The sequence below is a fragment of the Hemitrygon akajei genome, chromosome 2 (assembly GCF_048418815.1).
Source record: "Hemitrygon akajei chromosome 2, sHemAka1.3, whole genome shotgun sequence".
Lineage (NCBI taxonomy): Eukaryota > Metazoa > Chordata > Chondrichthyes > Myliobatiformes > Dasyatidae > Hemitrygon > Hemitrygon akajei.
The window spans coordinates 32,878,073-32,900,977 of record NC_133125.1 but is presented as its reverse complement, the minus strand read 5'-3'; the positions used below and the strand labels follow the sequence as shown (position 1 = coordinate 32,900,977).

General features: G+C 38.9%; 2 protein-coding genes across 6 annotated transcripts in view; both read right to left on the bottom strand.

The window, feature by feature from the left end:
- Nucleotides 1-21,557, bottom strand: part of lmnb1 (lamin B1) — a 46,535-nt gene extending 24,978 nt beyond the window's left edge. The window contains exons 1-2 of one of the 2 annotated variants that reach the window (XM_073069738.1): nt 20,661-21,557; nt 12,357-12,744 (exon numbers count right to left, since the gene is read on the bottom strand). In XM_073069738.1, the coding sequence (XP_072925839.1) occupies nt 12,357-12,744; nt 20,661-20,667 (395 nt within the window). In that variant the 5' untranslated portion in view covers nt 20,668-21,557. Of the gene's footprint in view, nt 1-12,356; nt 12,745-12,832; nt 13,322-20,660 lie in introns of those variants that run through there. The other variant, XM_073069747.1, reaches the window with a different exon arrangement.
- A 143-nt stretch (nt 21,558-21,700) lies between these two features.
- Nucleotides 21,701-22,905, bottom strand: part of jtb (jumping translocation breakpoint) — a 33,257-nt gene continuing 32,052 nt past the window's right edge. For 3 of the 4 annotated variants that reach the window (XM_073069761.1, XM_073069780.1, XM_073069770.1), the window contains exon 6: nt 21,701-22,484. In XM_073069761.1, the coding sequence (XP_072925862.1) occupies nt 22,328-22,484 (157 nt within the window). In that variant the 3' untranslated portion in view covers nt 21,701-22,327. The remainder of the gene's footprint in view (nt 22,485-22,905) is intronic. The other variant, XM_073069790.1, reaches the window with a different exon arrangement.

Sequence of the window (22,905 nt, the reverse complement as noted above, 5' to 3'; positions counted from 1 at the left end):
GGAAATGATCGATCGACTTTTCGGGCTGAAATCCTTGATTAGGACTGATGTAGGGCCTCAGCCCAAAATGTCAACTGTTCATATGCTTCCACAGATGCTGACTGACCTTCTGAGTTCCTCCAGCACTTTGTATCTGCTTATTTCTGTTGATTTGATGCAGGATAGCCAATTCATATCTTTTGTTATATCTGAACTTGACCATTCCAACCTACACCCAGCCAAGTTCCATTCTACTGCTTACCCTGAAGCATTATGGAGATACACTCCTTCAATGTGGCTCGACAACGAAGGTGACTGCCCAAGGGCAATTAGGAAAAGGCAGTACCCAGATACATAAAGTAACAAAATATCCGGGGAATCGTTTATACATGCAAGTAGCCAGTTAGCAAAGAGGCTGGAGAAGAAAAAAACTGTCAATATGCAAGTAAATAGTTATCTGAAGTTTATCTATTCAAATAATTATAAAAGAGTCACTATAACATAAGAACATAGAGATAGGAGCAGGAGTAGGCCAATCGGCCCCTCAAGCCTGCTCCGCCATTCAACAAGATCATGGCTGATCCAATCTTAACTCTAGTTTTCACCGAATCCCACAAGGCAACAGTGCCAACCAACAGGGCACCATGCCGCCCATTTTATTTTATTATTCATCCCGCCCAAACCCATGTGATCACCCGGGAGGAAAAAAAACCGAGTTGCCAATTGAGGAGAAAAAATCTGGAAAATTCCTCTCCGACCCATCCAGGCTATCGAAAACTGGTCCAGGAGATCACATGGCTGATCTAAACCTAGCCTCATGTCCACTTACCTGCTCGCTCACCGTATCCCCTAATGCCATTTTTATCCAGGAAAATGTCTATCTCTGTTTTGAATTTATTGAGTGTAGTAGCTTCCACAGCTCTCTGGGGCAGTAAATTCCACAGCCCCACTACCCTCTGAGTGAAGCAATTTCTCTGCATCTCAGTCCTGGAACGGCATCCCCTTATTTTAAGATTATGCCCCCTAGTCCTAGTTTCACCCATCATTGGGAACATTCTCCCCACATCCACCTGATCAAGCCCCTTCACAATCTTATATGTTTCAATAAGATCGCCTCTCATTCTTCGGAACTCCAATGAGTAGAGTCCCAATCTACTCAACCTCCCATCATACATCAACCCACCCATCCCCGGAATTAACCTAGTGAACCTTCTCTGCACTGCCTCGAGAGCCAGTATGTCCTTTCTTAAATATGGACACCAGAACTGCACGCAGTACTCCAGGTGTGGTCTCACCAATACCCGGTACAACTGCAGTAAGACCTCCCTGTTCTTATACTCCATCCCCCTAGCAATAAAAGCCAGCATTCCATTGGCCTTCTTGATCACCTGCTGCACTTGCATACTAACTTTTTGTGTTTCCTGCACCAGGACCCCCAGATCCCTTTGCACACAGAAGCACTTTCCAGTTTCTCTCCATGCTGATAATTTCCCACTTAAAGCTTATGTAGTATCAATGTATCAGAAACAGTGAGATAACAAATCTTTCATTACTTCAGTCACCTGAAGAGGATATAGACATTACAAAGAAGAGTAGAGGTAGGAAGTATTTCACTTACTAAGCAAATTCAATTTTGATTTTCACAAGGCGAAAAAGAGACAAATATATATTTGCTCCTATTGTTAATCAACATTGGATACATCAATTGGATCAGCTTGTATTTTATTTACCTTGGGCAAATGTTATAAATTCAAATCTGTAAATAAATGGTGTTCGAGCAGAATCTAGCCACGCAGTCATGAGTTTACAGGGAGTAGAATAGCGTGCTAAGAATGCAGTCTGTGGGGCACCAGTGAGTAGAATAATTGTGGCAGAGATGTTAATGCCTATCCTTACTGACTGCAATCTATTGGTCATGAAGTCAGTGATGAGGGAGGCTACCAGAGTACAGAGTTTGGTGATGAGTTTGCTTGGAACTATAGTGTTGAAAGCAGAGCTACAGTTAATAAACAGTCTGACATGGTGCATCTTTACTATCCAGATGGTCCAAAGATGAGTGTAGGACAAGGGAGATGGTGCCCATTCTTTACCCTTTTTTTTTAAGTGGTAGGCAAATTGCAGTGGGTCAAGTGTCTCTGGAAGGCTGGCACTGACGTGTGCCATGACCGGTCTCTCAAAGCACTTCATGACAATAGATGTCAAAACCATTGGGCAGTTGCAGGATAACAGTGGTATTCTTAAAGCAGGTGGGAACTACAGATTGAAGCAGCAAGACGTTAAAAATGTTTGCCAATACTCATTGGCAGCAGATTTACACACAGATCTAAAGACCCAGCCAGGAACATCATCCAGGCCAGGTATTTTCTGTGGGTTCATTCTCTGGACAACAATAAAATCCATTCTAGTTCCAGTTACATGCACAAGTAAAAGCAATAATTGATATTTCTTCAGCATATCTCATACACACATAACATAAAAATGTAGACACTTGAAAGTAACTCTTATGACCTTTGCATAGCTTGTTACAAACTGACTCAGAGACAGTGTAATCTATCTTTGCTCCTACTACAACATTGCTTGCATACTATTGCACATGCCAGAATGTTACTAATGGGATGGGTAATAAAAGCATTTAAAAAATCAGAAACAGGATATTGAACAATTGCAGAATTATTATCCATGCCAAGAAAAAAAATGGAAGCAGAAACAGAGTAAATGCACACATTAAACAGCCTCAATGGAAGCAGAATCAATGGACAATTCAGTTCAAAGATTCTTAAACACAACTTGCAAGTAGAGAGAACAAAGTTTAAATTGCAGACATGTTAAGAGAAAGATGGATGAGACAAAGGGTATATATTCAATAAATTCAAGTTTAATTATCATTCAGAATACACATTTATACAGCTAAATGAAACAGTGTTCCTCTGCAGGCAAGTGCAAAACACCGTACATACAGTCTCCACATATAGTTACGACAGTGCATACAGTCACAAAGAATAATATTAGCACAAGTCCCAGAATGGCATGGTCTGAAGATTGATGGTGCACAGAACGTTGATCTGGAGCCATGTTTCTGCAAGAATAAGTATGCAGCAGTTCCTTATCTCAATCTAGTTCAGCTCACAAAGGCAAAACAGCTTGTCCTGCACTGGGTTTGCCATGAGGATAAACTGAAAGTGAGTAATCCAGTTGATGGAGCAGTTAGAAAGGGAATCTGAATATGAGGGCATTTAGCAATTGAGAATACAAAGCAGCTTAAGTAGTAAAATGGGGTGGAAGAGAACATGCCTGGCAGGTCAGGATGTTCTATTGGGACAAGAAACTAAGTCAATATGACAAAATGAGTGGCCAGTTCCAATAAAGATGGAGAAAACAAGTTACACAAAGATGCAGAATTCTTTACAATGTACAAGTGCCTGAACAGAGGCAAAGCACCCAAATGGAGAAGAGGTGCTGTTCATCAAGCTTATGATGGGCCCTTCATATGACAATGAAGGAGACCATAAAAAAATAGTTCAGAATGGAAAGAGGATGGTAAATTTCTGAAAGGTAAAAAGCAACTCCTGTAGACTAAACATGTACTCAGCAAAATTATCACCCCCAGGCTGTGACTGGTTTCTCCAACATAGATGAGACCACATTCTGAACACCAAATGCAATACATTAGATTGAAAGAATTGGAAGTGAATTGCTGCATCATCAGGAACAAGAGATGTTAAACTAGTTACTGGTAAAGTTTGACTGGAAGAATATATACCAAAAAAAAGTCCCTGCTATTCACTTAGCAGTGGATCCAACCAGAATTCAAGAGTGTAGAATAAAAACAGAATTGTAGCTTAGACAGGAACTCAGTGGGTCAGGCAGCATCTGGAGAGGAATAAACAATCACTGCTTCAGCCAAGACCCTACATCGGGACTGGAAAGGAAAGGGGAAGGTGGGGAGAGTGGAAAGAGACAGCTGAATCCAGGTGAAGGGGAATGTGGTGGGTGGCTCATGCAATGAGAATTTGGGAGGTGAAGAGCTGAAGAAATCAGAAAGACAAGCAGAGAGGACCCTGGGAGAAAGGGAAGGAGAGGCACCTGCCAGATGTGATGGACAGCTGAAGGTGAAGAGAAATGGTAAGAAGAAACTTTTCTTGAAAACAGTTCCTTTCTTGTAATCTTTGACAATATCCACCTTCAAAGCCAAAGTAAAAGCAAAGGAGAGGGCATACAAGGAAGCAAAAATTAGTGGGAAGACAAAGGATTGGGAAGTTTTTAAAAAGCTTACAAAAGGAAATTAAGAAGGTCATTAAGAGGGAAAAGATGAACTATGAAAGGAAGCTAGCAAATAATATCAAAGAGGATACTAAAAGCTTTTTCAAGTGTATAAAGAGTAAAAGACAGGTGAGAGTAGATATAGGACCGATAGAAAATGACGCTGGAGAAATTGTAATGGGAGATAAGGAGATGGCAGGGGAACTGATCGAGTATTTTGCATCAGCCTTCACTGAGGAAGACATCAGCAGTATACCAGACACTCAAGGGTGTCAGGGAAGGGAAGTGTGCGCAGTCACAATTACGACAGAGAAAGTACTCGGGAAGCTGAATAGTCTAAGGGTAGACAAATCTCCCGGACCAGATGGAATGCACCCTTGTGTTCTGAAGAAAGTAGCTGTGGAGATTGCAGAGGCATTAGCAATGACCTTTCAAAAGGCAATAGATTCTGGCATGGTTCCGGAGGACTGGAAGATTGCAAATTGTCACTCTGCTATTTAAGAATGGGGCAAGGAAGCAAAAAGAACATTATAGACCTGTTAGCTTGACATCGGTGGTTGGGAAGTTGTTGGAGTCAATTGTCAAGGATGAGGTTACGGAGCACCTGGAGGCATATGACAAGATAGGCAGAACTCAGCATGGTTTCCTTAAAGAAAAATCCTGCCTGAAAAACCTTTTGCAATTTTTTGAAGAAATTACAAGTAGGCTAGACAAGGGAGATGCAGCAGATGTTGTGTATTTTTGGCTTTCAGAAGGCCTTTGACAAGGTGCCGCACACGAGGCTGCTAAACAAGATAAGAGCCCATGGAATTATGGGAAAGTTACATACGTGGATAGAGCGTTGGCTGATTGGCAGGAAACAGAGAGTGGGAATAAAGGGATCCCAGTCTGTTTGGCTGCCAGTTACCAGTGGTGTTCCACAGAGGGTCTGTGTTGGGGCCGCTTCTTTTTATGTTGTATATCAACGACTTGGATTATGGAATAGATGGCTTTGTGGCTAAGTTTGCTTATGATACAAAGATAGGTAGAGGAGCCTGTAGTGCTGAGGAAACAGAGTCTGCAGAGAGACTTGGATAGATTTGGAGAATGGGCAACGAAGTGGCAAATGAAATACAATGTTGGAAAGTGTATGGTCATGCACTTTGGTAGAATAAATAAATTGGCAGACCATTATTTAAATGGGGAGAGAATTCAAAGTTCTGAGATGCAACAGGACCTGGGCGTCCTCGTGCAGGATACCCTTAAGGTTAATCTCCAGGTTGAGTCGGTGGTGAAGGCAGCGAATGCAATGTTCGTATTCATTTCTAGAGGAATAGAGTATAGGAGCAGGGATGTGATGTTGAGACTCTATAAGGCACTGGTAAGACCTCACTTGGAATACCATGTGCAGTTTTGGGCTCCTTATTTAAGAAAGGATGTGCTGATGTTGGAGAGGATTCAGAGAAGATTTACTAGAATGATTCCGGGAATGAGAGGGTTAACATATGAGGAACGTTTGACCGCTCTTGGATTGTACTCCTTGGAGTTTAGAAGAATGAGGAGGGATCTCATAGAAACATTTCGAATGTTGAAAGGCATGGACAGAGTGGATGTGGCAAAGTTGTTTCCTGTGGTGGGGGAGTCTAGTACGAGAGGGCATGACTTAAGGATTGAAGGGTGCCCATTCAGAACAGAGATGCAAAGAAATTTTTTAGCCAGAGGGTGGTGAATCTGTGGAATTTGTCGCCACGGGCGGCAGTGGAGGTCAAGTCATTGGGTGTATTTAAGGCAGAGATTGATAGGTATCTTTGAGCCAGGGCATCAAAGGTTATGGTGAGAAGGCGGGGGAGTGGGACTAAATGGGAGAATGAATCAGCTCATGATAAAATGGCAGAGCAGACTCAATGGGCCAAATGGCTGACTTCTGTTCCTTTGTCTTATGGTCTTCATAGGACAAGTCTTTTTGGAATACCACAGAGGTCAGCTCCTGTAGGCACTTAATATTTCTAACAGTAAATCTTGTCTCATTGATAAAGTTAGCACCTTACTGTGAAGGTGTTTTTATCAAGTGGGTTATATTCAGCTCCAAGAAATCTTCGGAGCAGGTACACTAGCAAACCTTTGGCAGACAAATGTCTGAAACATCCTTTCTTGTATGTCATCCAATGTGTTTTATTGTGTTATTGGCTATTCCAACAAGTATTAAGTGTTTCTTTAAATGCTCTTTATTCAACCTATTTGAATGAATATCCAAATAACTTATCAAACACAAAATGCTGGAGGAACTCAGCAAACCAGGCAGCATCTATGGAAAAAAAGTACAATCTTTTGGGTCGAAATCCTTCCGTAAGACTCTTTGGTCCGATATGGCGACTGTACTTTTTTTCCCCCCATAGATGCTGTCTGGACTGCCGAATTCCTCCAGTATTTTGTGTGTGTTGCCAGCATCTGCATGCTTTCTCTTTGTAAATTATCAAATTACAGAGCTCAAAATAGTGCTGACAAAAGCACAATTAAGTCCATGAATTGGATGAAGGCTTCCACACTAACATACTTTCGGCATTTCAAAGTACAGGAAATTCTTCTCATTCAACACATTTGAATGGCAGTTGGTGGAAGAGAAATTGTTTTTGTCCAGCTTCTGGGAGAGCAGATCATCTGTCTTCAAATCACTACTTAAATATCCATCTTCGGTTACCAAGCTGCTGTTCCCAAAGTGCACAGCGTCACTTAAGTCTTGTCTTAACAAACCCAGACCCATTAGCAGTCGGTGGTCAGGAAGCCCCAGAACCAATTTATTTTGTTTTCCTTACTGTAGGGCCTTTTTAAAAGACTCTTAGATAGGTACATGGAATTTAGAAAAAAAATCGAGGACTATGCAGTAGGGAAATTTTGGGCAGTTTCTAGAGTAGGTTACATGGTCGGCACAACATCATAGACCAAAAGGGATTGTTATGTGCTGTAGATTTCTATGTTCTAACTCCATGGATGATTCCCTCACGCTCTCCCTTTCCCATGAATGTTTGAATCCAATTAATCGGGCCATTAGTTAACTAGAGCAGCCACTTATTTGGGATAACTCTTGAAGAACAAAAACTAATCAGGAAAATAGCCAGAATTCCCTTAATTTATTTTGGAAACTATGCCACATAATTGGACAGGAGACTGTTGCCGAACAGTTTCTAACTAGTGTCAGTCACGTGCACTTGTGTGGCTGTTAAGACACTACACTCCAACTGTGCTTGGAGCGGACAGTTCTTAAAATAGCATCAGTTGCGTGTTTGTGTTCAAAAATCAGTGTTTTCTTTTGTCACTGACAGTTGGTGAGAAATAAAGTGTAGGACAATTTAGAACTGCTTTGCTCACTGCGGTTTCAAGCATTCCAGATTGGAGATGGCAGAACCAGTTGGAAGTGAAAACGCTCCAACAAGTTAGGTGCTATAAAGAATTTGAAGGCATCATCTTTAACGTTACAATGAAAATGAAGATTTGGAGGACGTAATCATCGACAGCATTGTTTAAAGGCAGTCCATTATCAGTACTAGGTGTCTGCACTGATTTTGTTCATTTAGTCAATCAAAAGAACATGGCAGCCTACGCTGGATCAATTCCTCCATCAATAACAATTAGTAACCAAGAGATTTATAGTAATGTAGTAGTAGTATTGGTAGTATTCCAATTTGTTCTATATTTCACTTAAATACACAACTTGTTACTCTGTTAAACAGCAGTTTCTTTTTTTAAAAAATACCTTTTTAACTATTTCCATGAAACTTCAACTAATTGAGTCAAATGTACTGGTCCTGATGTGTTGCAATTAATCAGAATGCACTGCATATTGTTATCAAAACTCAACCATGATTCCTTAAAAAATTAACTCGCCTATCAAATGAAGAAAATGTAATGAGGACTCGCAAAATTCACAAACTTGCTTCATGTATTATGCAATCTAATCCACGTGAATATTCACATGGAACAGTTTAGGCATCAACTGATGTTTGGAAAGGGCTGCAAGCACAATTCAGCCTGCACACCTCCTTAGAAAAGGCAGACTTTATTCAAACATCTGTCAAATAAAGCAGCTGGTTGCAAGTTTGCAGCTGTTTTGCTGATCAGCCTAATGGATTCAAAACAAAGGAGCTCTAGTATCTTAAACTTGGGCTAATGTTGCAGATGTCACACTAAGCAAATTCCAACTTTGAATTAAAACCTTGTCTCAGTTACCCATACTTTGGGTAATCAAGGAACAGCTGAGATTACAGCTCAAGTGGTGCCTTCAATTTGAAATGTCCACCCATCCTCCACCACTCAAATTTTTCTTTCCTTATTTGGCCTACTTTCCAAACATGTAACTTTCTGCCACCACAAAAGCCAACAGCTACAAGGAATCATCATTACTACTTGCAAGCCCCTGCAAACTTCACCACACTAATATGGAAATACCAATTCACTGCTGTTGCCAATTCAAAGACATGTTCTATAGAACTACACCACTATGTTAACCATACTAGTATCAAGCAGTTCTCCAGCATTTCAAATGAACATTTAATAAAGCCTGATTATTGTTGGCTTTGCCATTCATGGCCACGTTATAACTGAATAATTTAAAGTAATTTATATTGTTCGAGAGTAACACTATCACCCACCCCACCACAGGAACTTCACTGAAATCAAAACCTCAAGTTAAATTTAAGCTCTGTAGCTTATATGGCCCCATGAGCTAGCTGTGCTATTCAATAAAATTTCTACTGATCCTGTGGGCTCTGTTCATTTTTCTGCCTGATCCCTTCTTTAAATTACTTTCATCCAAACACTACTTATTCTACCATCAAGTACACCCAGTAATTAAGCAACCAGAACTCCAAGTTAGAAAATTCCTAAGATTTCCAATGTTAACCAAAACTCCATTCTAAATAGCTAGCAATTTATCCAACCAACCTTCCAAGTTCTAAAGGCATCCATACAATTTTTTTAAAGATCTGTATACTATTAATTTCTACAATTTATGCCAATAGTTTAAGATTAATATCTAGCTTGTGTACACAAATGAATTACAACCTACAATTAAATGATAAGGGAATTACCTGCAATTCAAGAGAATAGTGCATATGCATGTTAATTATTCTCAACTCTTTATCTCAATGTAAAAATTAAAGTCAAACCAATCTGAATGATCTATGTATGGAAACAATCCATCAAAACCCCTGCTCATAGGCCTATTCTTTATTAAATAATCAATTTGACTGTTTAATGGATATCCAAGGCTATCACTTTCGGACACACAGTCTGTTAAGTTTGTGATAATGTTACGCACATTTCTCCCCTCCAAAAAAGTGCTTTGGAGGATAGGGGCATGGGTGGAGGGCAGTGGAGAAAGGAAGGAAATAAAAAGCAAAGTGCAAGAGTCCAACATCTAAAGACCGATCATTCTAAACATCCTTTTCTGGAGTTATGGTCAGTGTAAGTGCACATGCGAGAGGAAGGAATGGGGATTGTTTTGCTGTTGTTATTGTTTCATCACTTGTGTCGTGTGTTGTTTTGCCAAGCATTGAGGGCATGCTAATGTTGCCAGCACAGCATGTGACGACTCTTGTAGACCAGTCCTACCACAGCCTTGTGTATGTTGGTTGTTAATGTAAACAACACATCTCACTGTATGTTTTGATGTACATGTAATAAGTCCAAATCTAAAATAAAATTTAGTTAGAATGTCAGCACAACCAGTTTGTCACAATGAGTTCTCAGGAAATGGTGATAGTGTGCCAATTAGGGCTCATGAATCATTAGCACAAAATCTTAAGAGGTAGGAACTTAGCGATGGTGACATAGAAATAACAGCTAGCAGGGCCACTGATGGAGAATTGAATAAGAATAAAATTGGAGGAATGTCCAATCATTCCATTTCAAGCAGCTAGGGGAGAGAATTGATAGTGGAACACAGGAAACCCACGTGCCTTGCAAAATTAGTGCAGCTGTTGATGCCACTGGTTACTGCAGCTGAAGGCATTAGCCATATTACAGGTGAATTGTACTTTTAAATGTTTAAACAGATGGGTAAAACTTAAAATGTTGAAGTACCCCTTCAAAATTTCTACAAAGATTGTCAGTGGGATTTCAAACCAAGCTCCTATTATTTTTTTCAATGAAGGGTGCCATTAATGGTGACTTTTCTTTTAAAATCCCAAACTTAAGCATAAGAGTATGAAATTTTATATGGAAGAATTTAAACTATCAAGAACACAGGAAAAGGCTACTTTTTTTCTTTGAAGTTGTAGTAAGCTAACTCCATATCAACTAAACTTGATTTGTACAGTTTAAAACATAGCATCTCACCCTTCTATTAGATTTAGTAACTTTAACTTTGCATTTTCAATAAATCCTCACCTAAACTTATCTTCTGCCAGAATAAAAGCATTGCCTTGTTGAATCTGCAGAGGACAGCAAACCAAAAGGGCAGGCTGGTAAGAGGATCAACAAGATCACAGATGAAACAACTTCAAAAGATTTTAACAATATGTTTCGCTTTGGATAAAGTAAATGTAACAACGTGTGAAACAAAGTGCAAGGTCTAGGGATGCAAGATGATATTCAGTAGATCATCGGGATCAAACATGTTTTGTTTCCACTCGAATGCTAAAGGTGGCCAATTGAAAGCTGTTATAGTTGCAAACGAGCTTGCGAGAAAGATGGAAAGAAATCTTGTTGACCGAAAGCAAAACGCCCCAGAAAACTTGTTTTCATAAGTCCAGTTCTTCCTGCGAAAACCATTTACCTTAGGAATTGTTAGTGTGTTACAGTGAGTTCTTAAGGGAAAGTCTCATCTGTAAAGACAAAAATAGGCTACACACACACACACACAATGCTGGAGGTACTCGGAAGGCCAGGCAGCATCTATGGGAAAAAACAGTCGACGTTTCGGGTCGAGACCCTTCATCAGTATTCTTTTCCAGAGAATCTGCCCGGCCTCCTGAGCTCCTCCAGCATTTTGTGTGTGTCGTCTAGATTTCCAGCATCCGCAGATATTCTCTCGTTTGAAAACTAGACTACCACTGCAACCCACACAATCGCCACTCAAAAGCTGCTTTGTCGTTAGAACTTTAATTGTTGTCTTTTCACACAGTCCTTTGGCGGTGAGGGCAGCCAAAGAGGAAAGATTACACGGTAACCCCGCGTGCAGCACTATCCTTACTTGGAATATGTCAGAAATGTCCCCATTAACTTCGCTTTAATGGTGCGGGCCACATCGACTGAATTGTGCGTGGCTGGGGGTTTGTAGGGACCCCGGCTAATGGGCGAGCGGCTCTTTGTCTGCAGAGTAGCGCTACCACGCGACAGATGGCCATTGCCCAGCTCACATTTCACCATTTTCCTCCAATTTCCCGAGCTCACAAACGTTACCTTTATTGGGGACTTCTACATTTCCGTCCCATTGAAACAAAAGCCCACTTTTTTAAAAAAAGGTGCGACATTTGTGAAAGGGCCGAGATTTCGGCTCTTTCCCTCCCACCCCAACCCCCCACTTGGAACTCCCCAGAGAGCAATGCCGCCTTTAGCCAGTATCTTAACTGCCGAACTGACCCATTCAATCGGTGGCAAATAAATCCAACAGATTCGTACAAAAAAAGTTCCAACAATTAAATGTGATCAAGTCACCGAGGTCAGTCTTAATTAACAATTCAGGATTAAAGAGCTGCAAGTGTCACTAATTCAAATCAGATGTTACCACATTTAATGATGCATTTCGATTGATGGCGAGCTTGAGCTGTGGCCAGTCAGGGATTGTTACTATGAAACTAGCAACATTCAAGTATCGTACATCCCACTGTTCAAAAAGTACATAAGAAAACGTGTAGTGGTTTATAAATAGTAATTCAAATAACTGCTTATACTTTAAGAGCATTCACGATCAGCTTGTATATTAAAAGCTGCCCTTTAGAAAGTGAAACAATTATTCATAATTTGTGGATTTTCAACTTCATCACTACAATCTAACGCGGAGCTTTTCAAAATATTTTCGCGCTTAATGCGCGCAGGGGGCGAGAGCGTCAGATACGAAACAAAACACATCTTTCATCTGTGTAAAATGTGGTTTCGTGTGTAAACAAAAAAAGGATATTATGAATGACCCCGACACTTACGTTTGCAAAAGACTCTCGTGGTCACCGCGGAGCTTTCCCAGTTCAATCTGCAGCTGCGCCCGATCCTTCGCCGTCTCGTCCAGGGATTTACGGGCGTCTGCCAGTTCATTCTCGTACAGGCTCCTGAGGCCGCTCAGCTCCCGGGTGGTCACCTCCTCCTTCTCGGAGATCTGCAGCTGCAGAGCGCTGTTCTCCGTCTCCAGCGAGCGCACCTTATCAATGTAGACGGCGAGCCGGTCATTGAGGTTCCTCAGGTCCTCCTTCTCCTGCAACCGGGTGATGCGGGTTGGGCTGAGCGGTGTGCTCGCAGCGCTCCTGCTGCTCGCCCGCTGCCGGGTCTGCGGAGTGGCCATCGCCATAATTTCCCAGAACTCTTCCTTAGAGAGCACTGAAAATCAAGTCAATTATCAACAACAGTGTGGAGAAGCGGCAAAATAAAATGCTTTAAAAATCAAAGCAATAATAAGCGCGAGCACCTGCTTATTCCTTCCTTCCACTCCGTGCTCGCGCCTCTTCCCCGTATCCACTGACAAATCCACTATTAAAATGGCTCCTTGTTTGAGCTCCACAACGTGACCGCAAGCGGCCAATTGTACCGCGAGACTAAAGGACTTCTTCTGATACTACCAGAGGTTGCAAAGTTTGAAAGCATTTGTTACTATGCAAATCACCAGCAAATTTTTTTTCACCATGCAAATACCCTACATTTTTCTCCCTTCAGAAATCCAAACCAAAGTGGCAAATTAAGAGTCGTGTTTGACAAAACTCGGTGTAGTTTTGTTTTCTCAGAATCAATATAATCGGTGGAGCACCGAAAACTGGATGCGAGAAGCTGCTTCATCGGTTTTATTCTGTGGGTTCCCTTGCGCTGAGGCGTTTACACACTGCAAGCATCAGATACCGCTCTTCTCCCTTAAGGCGTATGAGATAACGTGGTGCGCTAATGATCGAAATTTTAATGGATTGGTTTAATTGTTTCAAATGAATCGTAAATATTACATTGTATCCATTTTAGTTGTGAAAGTTCTCAAATCAGTATTTTGTTCGGCAAAAGATAAAATATGTAATTTCCCCCAGTTGCGAATGGATTAACACCGTCGATTAGACGGACAAAGCGAAATACCCAAAACTAACAAGTCTTTCCACAATGCGCGCCCTACGCTAGGAAGCTCTATATCCAGAAACAAACCGATAAGGTTGGAAGGAAGTCGGGCAGATGTTTTGTAGACTTCGTTGGGTTACTTGAGAAGTCAGGCGGTTTTTGGCTCTTTTCACTTAAAAGAAATGCCTTTCCGTCTACGTTTACATATGGGAACGTCTTAATAATTTTTGCGAGCAACACCATGGATTGTGAAAATTCGCAAAAAGAATCAGAATATATTTAAAATACTCAAGTCGAGCTGAGAAAGAAGCATTGAATGTTTCAGACTGATGATCTTTTTTCAGAACTAGTTAAAGTGAGAACACGTTTTAAGTTGGGGACAGGAAAGTGTCGAGAACAAGGGACGTGTCTGTTGATAGGATGGAGGCCAAGAGAGAATGACACTGAAGGTGCCAGTGATAAGAGAAAAATGTGGTGAATATTTATTAATCGTAGTTGATCTTTTTGAGAATAGGGGCAGCAAACAATGCCTGTGTGTGTGACATCTTTGTGTGTGTCTGAGATAACTAGTAGACACCAGCTGGTATACACCATCTTGACTGAGGGAGGTCTTGGTCTTAGTCCAGTGGCAAGAAGGTCCAAAATGGTTGTGCATGCATTTCGTATGTGTATATACTGTACATAACTGGACACATGCTTAAAAACAAACATACGTACCCATATACAGATATTGCACAAGATCTTATCTACATGTTTACTCCATCTCCAGCCTGATATAACACCCAGCTATGTCTTAGTCATCACAGCCTTCTTGGGCAGACAATTCCACAAATACACTGCCTCCTGAGAGGAGATATTTCTCTTCATCTCAATCCCGCATGGGCAGCACCTGATGTTTAGGTTGTGCAAATGAGAACAAAAAGATTGAATTTAGGGGTTCAGTGGAAATGGAGTATGAGATTTCACCTGCCCAGGATATAAAATGCCACTGGAAAAGCCTCTATGAATACACAGACAGGAAACGGTTGCAGATCTGTGTCTACAGAGCAGTGCAACAACGTAGCATTAGCAAAACGCTTTACAGCACCAGCAATCCAGGTTCAATTCCCGTCACTGTCTGTAAGGGGTTTGTACGATCCCCCCAAGACCACATGGATTTCCTCCGGATGCTCCAGTTTCCTCCACTATTTCAAAAGACGTGCAGCTAAGTTTTAAGTCCATAAGACATAGGTGCAGAATTAGGCCAATTGGCCCATTGAGTCTGCTTCCCCCATTCAATCATGGCTGATCCCTTTTTGTCATCTTCAACCCCATTTCCCAGCCTTCTCCCCATTACCTTTAATGCCATGTCCAATTAAGAACCTATAATCTCTGCCTTAAATACACCTAATAGCCTGGCCTCCACATCTGCACGTGGCAACAAATTCCACAAATTCACCACCCTTTGGCTAAAGAAATTTCTCTGCATCTCTGTTTTGAATGGATGCCCCTCTGTCCTGAGGCTGTTGCCTTTTGTCCTAGACTCTCCCACCATGGGAAGTCGTAGGCGTGCTATGTTGGTGTCAGGAGCACCACGACACTTAGGCAACACACACACAATGCTGGAAGGAAAATGGGAGCTGCAAGTTGGATGAGCAGGCAAATACAAGGGAAATGAAATGTAATGCGGATAAATGTGAGGTTGTCCACCTTGATTCTAGATCAGAAAGAAGAATTATCTGAATGGCAATAAACCAAGAAATGGAGAAATACAAGAGACCTGGGTGCTCTTGTACATGGTTACTGAAAGCAAGCATTTAGCTGCATCAAGCAGTTAGGAGGACAAATGGTACATTGACCTTTACTGCCAGAACTTTGAGTATAGAAAGTTAAGGGCATCATGCTGCAACTCCCATGACCTTGGTGAAACTATGACATCTGGAGCTCTTGGGGTAGTTTTGGTCTTCACATTTGAGGAAGGATACTCTTGTCAAAGATTGACAGCAAATTGACCGACTTCCGGAGTGGTGGGATTGATGTACAGTACTGTGCAAATACCTTGGGCACCCTAGAACTTTTATATGGTTTCAAATGGTATGGCTTCCACAGAACCCTGATATCAACGTCATCAAGGGGCTGTCTGGGATTACCTGGAGAGACAAAAGCAAGTACGACAACCAAAGTCTGCAGATGAACTGTGGCAAGTTATCCAAGATGCTTGGAACAACCCACCAGCCAATTTTCTTTAAAAACTGCTTGACAGTGTACCTAAGAGAATTAATGCATTTTAAAGGCAAAGAGTGGTCACACCAAATATTGATTTGATTTTTTTTTACTGTTTACTGCTCTTTATATATTTTTTATATATTTAGAAACTTTTTATTTCATTTGTTTTGAAAGCATCTTTGCTTTACAGAATTTTTTCACCTGTGTCTAAGTCTTTGCTCAGTACTTTACAAGAGACCACGTTCATATTCAGTGGAACTGAGAATTCTTACAGGGCCTGACAGGCTAAATGAAGGGACAATATTCTTGATGTTTGGAAAATTGAAAACCAAGTATCCTCAACTTAGAACAGTAGATGTACCATTTAAAACTGAGATCAGGAGAAATGCTTTTATGTACAGGGTGATGTACCTGTGGAACTCTCTGCCACAAAGCCAGTGAACATCAAGTCAATAAATGTATTCACAAAGGAGGTAGATATACTGTATTTCATGATGACAAAGAGATTAGGGGGTATGAGGAGAAAACAGGAACAGGAACTTACGTGGACAATCAATGGTGATTATATTGAATGGTGGAGCAGGGACAAAAGACTAAATGGCCTACTCCTGCTACTTTCTGTGTCTATGCAGACATCCAGCCAGGAAAAAACATCATCTTGTAGCTACCTGTAAAGACCTATATATATTTTGTGTGGTTTCATATCAAAACATGAACTTAATTATTGTCACTTTATGTTTTGGTATAAGAATTAACATCACTGTTTACAGATATATATAGAATGTAATGTTGGCATTTTATAAATCTTATTTAAAAATCTAAAAGTGATTCCAGGTGACCTTTCTGTGCACTGCTTTTGTATTATCCCTGAGATTTTATCTTTGGCCAATAGCACGACAGTATTGAAAATCTGCCAGATCTGTTTATATGATTGAACATTTGAGAAAGCAAGTGGTTTTTGGATTAGTGAGAGGATAAATAGCACAATTGTCTCATATCCATGCTTTTAGACCTGTTGGGACTGATGTTCAGAAAAAGCAATTTCATGTGAACTTCTGGTTTTCTGCTTGGCAAAATTGGATTAGGAAGGGTCTTCAGCCTGAGCCTTCTCAATCCATTTGTCACCATTTCTTAATTTCTGATTTCAAAAGTTTTTACAAAAATCCCACCAAATAAATCTGTAATTTTTTACTATTATTTTCAATTGGAATGTTGATGCTGAAAGGTTAAGAACACTGAATTTAACTGTGCTGCTGGATTTTGCCCTCATGTTCCAATGATCTCACTCATCACCATTCTGATGAAGTCTTTGTCCCTCTGCCTCTTGTTAATTTCATTTGTTTTCAAATATGCACAGTTCTAATCTTGAATAGATTAATTTTACTGAAGGTATTTCAAGTATGAAAATTACACAATTTCCCTTCATAACATGTTTACAGTTGGTTCTTGTTACTACAGTTGAAATTTATTAGCATTTTAGATAGTCAGTCTGTGTAGGCATATATTATCTCAATTCTTGACATGAATTACTTCAGACCTCAAACTTCTCCATTACAGAAAAAACTTTATTTACTTTACACACTTTATAACACAAGGATAGTCATAGACAAATAAATTACACCGAGTGTTATTGTAATACTAGGAGAGTGGCAACAGCCAAATTAAAACACGGTAGTATAATTAGCAATGATTTTTTTTGCTGTTTTTGGTTTACAGGCTAAAATTAGCCAGGAAACTAATAAAAACTTCCCCTTTTTCACCAAAGAGATCTTTATGGTAACTGAAGGTGGTGATGGGTTTCAATATTAGATTTTTTAATGTCAAATAGAGCAGTGCAATGCAGTATCATTTCACTATTGCTTATTTCATTGTGCACTTAACTCACTGCAATAAGGTTTGTACCCATGAGATTTATTTTAACTTTTAAGTATCCTTCTATGATAAACATCATGTTTAAATGCTCCTTAAATATGAAGCTCAGAGAAAAAAAACATTTTCCCTAGGTGAAATATTAAGTATTAAAACTTTAGTATGACTTTTCAAATTGCCTTTACACCATCATCAGTATGTGCAAGCACCTCTGTTCATATAACTTTTATTAGCTTATTTGCTTCTCTCCATTCTTCTTGCCAAAACTTGAACAAACCTCCAATTACAATAGCTCTGTTTAAACTATTTAAAACCAAACTTTCTTTTCCATATTTCCTTCCAAGTCATAGCAAGGATTTCTAAGACCTCTTAAAACATGGGTGTGAATTGTATCTTGACTGTAATGATAGGATAATAAATAACTAACTTAAACCATCTCAGGAAAACAACAAAGCTTGAACATTTTAATAACCAGTAATTAAAGGTCATTGACCTAAAATGTTAGCTGTTTTAGATCTTTACAAATGCTACTTGATCTGATCCATATGTCCAGTAGCTTCATTATTCAGTACCTCCAAGCAAGAGGGAAAAATCAACCTAAGATGAACAGAAAGTTGTTTATCTAAGTACAAAATTTTAAGTCAGAAAATGCTGGAAATATTTGTCAGACCAGGCAGAATCTGTGCAAAGAGAAACAGAATTAAATTTTCAAATTGAAAGCTACTTATCAAAAGTGACATGATGAATTTATATCAGATTACCAACATTTGCAGTATTTTCATTTTTCAGATTTTTTCAACTTTTAGTTTCTGAATTCCAAGATTTTTTTAAAAACTTGCAACGATTAAAGATAGGTTCATTGAAATTTAGGATTGAGATTACAAAATCAGTTTACATCAAGCAAGCTTGTCCATTTTTTCTACATACATTAATAATGTAATTTAAAATTAAGGATTAAATGTGAATCCTAGTTTCACCCTTGCAAAATGTATTTAAATACATAAAGTCTATGGATGGGATTACATGACCAGTAAATTTTGGGTTTGATGAATGTTGTACCTGAAAAAATGTAAATCTCATTCCATAGCACAAAATTATAGAAGAACCGGCACACCATTAGGATTGTCACTCAGAGCTATAAAAATCAAAAAATAATTAGAAATTTTAATTGAAATAAACATTTGCTTTATACTTATCACTGTGAAGCTAGGTGCAGCTTCAATGCCCTATTTAAGTTTGCTGACACCACAACTGTTGTGGATTTAATCAAAGGTGGTGACGAATCAGCATATATGAGGAAGAGTGAATAATGCCACAAGAGCAACCTCACACACTATGTCTGTAAAACCACATAGCTGAATATTGACAATAGGAAGAGGAAAACAGAGGTCCATGAGTCAGTCCTCATCAGGGGATCAGAGGTAGAGATGGTCAGCACCTTTAAATTCCATGGTGTTATAATTCCAGAGGATATGTCCTGGATCCAGCATGTAACTTCCATTACAAAGAAGGCACAACAGTGTCCACTTTCCTATAACTTGAAAAGTTTTGGAATATTATCAAAAATTCTGATAAACTTCTATAGATGAGCAGCGGAGAGTATACTGACTGGCTGCCATCATCTTCTCATATGGAAACACTAATGCCCTAAATTGGAAAAGCCTACAAAAACTAGTGGATACAGCCTAGTCCATTAAAGGCACAGCCCTCTCTGCTATTAAGCACATCTATAAGTCACAGGAATGCAGCTCTATCATCAAGGTCTTCCACTATCCATGGCTATCAGGAAGGAGGTATAGGAAGTTCAGGTCCCAAGCCACCAGGCTTGGGAACAATTATTTCCCATCATCCATCAGGGTCTAGATCCAGAGGTAATAACTTCATTGAACCCCACAGTGAGGGGATTCCACAACTATGGGCTCACTTTCAAAGATTCCCACACTTATATCCTCAATATGTATTGTTAGGGTTTTTTCTCTATTTGTATTTACAGTTTCTCATTTATATATTAGTGTTTGTCCATCTTCGTTGATTCTATTGTGTTTCATTGTATTTACTGCAAGTAAATGAATCTCAAGGTAGTATATGGTGACATATCTACATTGAAAATAATTTACTTTGAACTTTGAATAAATTCAATGAATAAAAAAGAACAACAGCTTTTAAAAAGGTAAATAATAGGTGACCTTGTTGACCTTTAGAGGCACATTTGGGTTTGTTTATGGTTACAAATTGAAATTGATTCTTTTGTCCAAGATATAATTTTTTTAAGACTGTTATTCATTTCATGCATAATTTATGGTCATAGCTGAATTCCCAGTTCCCTTTTTCACTGCAAAGGTATGAAGGCAAAGAGTATAGGAGGATGGGACAAAGGAGGAATTCCCTTACTATATAGTTAATTGGATATATTTTGACTAGTGTTCAATATCCATATACTATGCCACTGATGTTACTGATGGGAGCTGTGGTATTGCAGAATGGATGAGTTATACTGCTGGCAGTAATGCACTCTGTGGCCATAATACTGAGCAAGAGAAGTAGCCACTTTTCCTCAACATTATTAATCTTCATTCATTGTCACCGCATGAAGTGTCCAATAAGTAAATTATAAAGCACTTTTTACATTAGGTTCTGGACACACAAAATCAGCTTGACTTGTATTATACAATAATTAAATCAGATGAACAAGATCTTCAATATACAGTTAATCTTTCCCCATTCCCTAATTCAGGAGGAGAATTGTCTTCACTTTTCCTCTAAAATCCTTTTAATTTATTGATTTACTCTTTCAATTTTCTAGCAACTGCACCATGATTTCACCAAAAACATCTTCTAAAGGACTGTTTCACTGAGATGCTTTGATTCCCTCTTCCATCTCCACCAATACTTACTCAATTTCTGTCAGTATCTTACCTTGCTACCTCAGGCACTGCTGTACCTTCCCTTTTACCTCCCTCCCTGTCATTCAGTACTCCAAATACCCTTTCCATGAGGCAGTAACTTGTATGTTCATTTTTGTATACTGTACTCACTACTCATGATGTTGCTTCCTTTATTTCAAAAAGAGGATGACCATTTTGTGAAAAATGTCTAAGTCTGAAAAGATGACCCGAGTTTGTAGTTACCTGTCATTTTATTTGCCCCATCTCTGTCCTCAACTTCAAAATCGTTGCACTGAAATTAAATAAAGGTTGAGGTACATTATAAACTTCTGAATTTAACAATTTCGTAATGTTATTCTGTATTCACTCCCTCTCTAGACAATCTTTTGTTCACTAAATCACCTTCCTTCCTGGCTACTCTATCACCCAATAATTCACTCTCTCCTGTCATACTATCTCTCCTTCTTCACAGACTTTCTCTTTTGTTCTCACCTCTTCCCGCCCCATTCTCCTGCATCTTGAAACTTGCTTTTGCTGACTCTTAGTTTTTGAAAGATGATCAACTTGAAATATTAACAAATACAGCCTGACCTGGCATGTATTTCCAGTGTATTGTGTTTTATTTGTAATCACTATGTGGGGTATATATGAGGCTGGGCTGATGCTGCAGTGCTATAGAGTAATAAGTTCAATTATTATCAAATGCTGTCTGTGAGGAGGTTGGAATGTTACCTGTAACTGCACAGCTTTGTCCTATTTCCTCCACGTCACAAAGTTGTACTAATAGATAAATTGCCTACTGCAATTTGCCCTTGTTTAGATCAGTGGCAGTAGGATAATAGGAATTGATAGGCAGGTGCCAGAAAATAAATTGTGAGAATTGGGGTAATGGGACTGGTGTGTTTGCTCACGGAGATTCTAAGGCCAAATAACCTCATATAAAGGGAGAAATATAAGAAATTACTTGTAAACCTCAATCTTTAAAAAGCCAAAAAAATCAGTTATTATTGTTATTTTAGTGTTAATGCACGCACAAAAGCGTTTAAATTGAGAAGAGTACAATTGTATTCAATCCGTGGAACAACGTAAAAAAAAGAACTAGACTATGTGCATTTTTCATTGAAAACATTGAAAAGCAAAATTCTTCTTTAGTCCCCCACTCGCATCTTAAAGAGGGAAGAGGGATTGTTTTACATTGCAGACTACCTGATCAAATTCTCAACAAGCTCAACTAACCTGAAGGTTCAAGGAAGATTTTTTTTTAAAAATGCACAGTATCCATATTTAAAGAAATTATGAGTTTTACACTTTATTTCTTCAGAATATTATTCTCTGCAAACAAACTTTGAGATGACTTATCTTGATTTTAATTAACTATTTAGATGTAGTTTTCTTTTTCTTCTTCGGATTCGGGGAAAGGGAGAATCGTGGCAGGTGAGGTGGAATATAAACAGGTAAATTCAGTTCAAAGTACAAAAAATAACAGTAACACAAGAACTTTATACTGAAATCAGTATGGGAACACTGACTTTTATAGATGTACGATATGTAAAAAGTACTATTAATCACATTTTCTAATAGCTAACAAAATAAGAAATTGAACAGACTCTTCTCTTTCATTTTATACTGCCTATATAAATAGATTTTTATATTACAATTTATCTCTTCATATAAATATTATAGAAATGTATTGTCTAACCACAAAAGATAATTACATCCTAACATTTATGAACACATTGAAAACAAATTTAAGTACATCAAAATCTATTATTTCCTACAACATTTACAGGTGGATATTGAATGTAAAAATGGATAGAACACTAAAGATCACCAATTCAAAATAACATTAATTTGAAAAGCAATCTGAACTACTTTGGGTGCAAACACAAATGTTAGTAACTGTTGTGAAATTACATCTCTTCAAGCTGTCGTCGCACTTTTTGCTCTGCACGTCTGTCTAAGGTCCTTTGACGGAAAGTAACAATAATGGCAAAGATTACACCCATCAAAACAACAATTCCTTCAAACTTCCAGAACTTCAGTTCCTCCAATTCAACTGAACGACAGCTGAGGGTCAAAGTGAAAACAAACTTAAGCAAAAATCAAAGTTTAATATTTCTAATAAATACCTTGTATCTAACATTAAAGAGAGTTGTTAAATTAATGGCACATGTAATGGTGGTTCTTATATAGAAATCAGATCGTAGTGAAATGTGTGACAGTCTATCATACAGCATGCTTTTCTACTTTCATCATAAGTAGAACAATTGCATCAACAGAGGTTACAAACTTATCAGCTATGATCTTATTAAATAAGCTCGGAGGGACTGACTGGCCTTCTGTCTATAAACAACTCAAAATCTGAGCAGTGAAATCAAAACATAAATACTAGGAAATATAACTCTTAGATACAACCATTTGAAATATTACATCCTATGATTTTCCTGTTTAATCACAAAGAACCAAGTCTCAGTTAACCTTTTTAAAA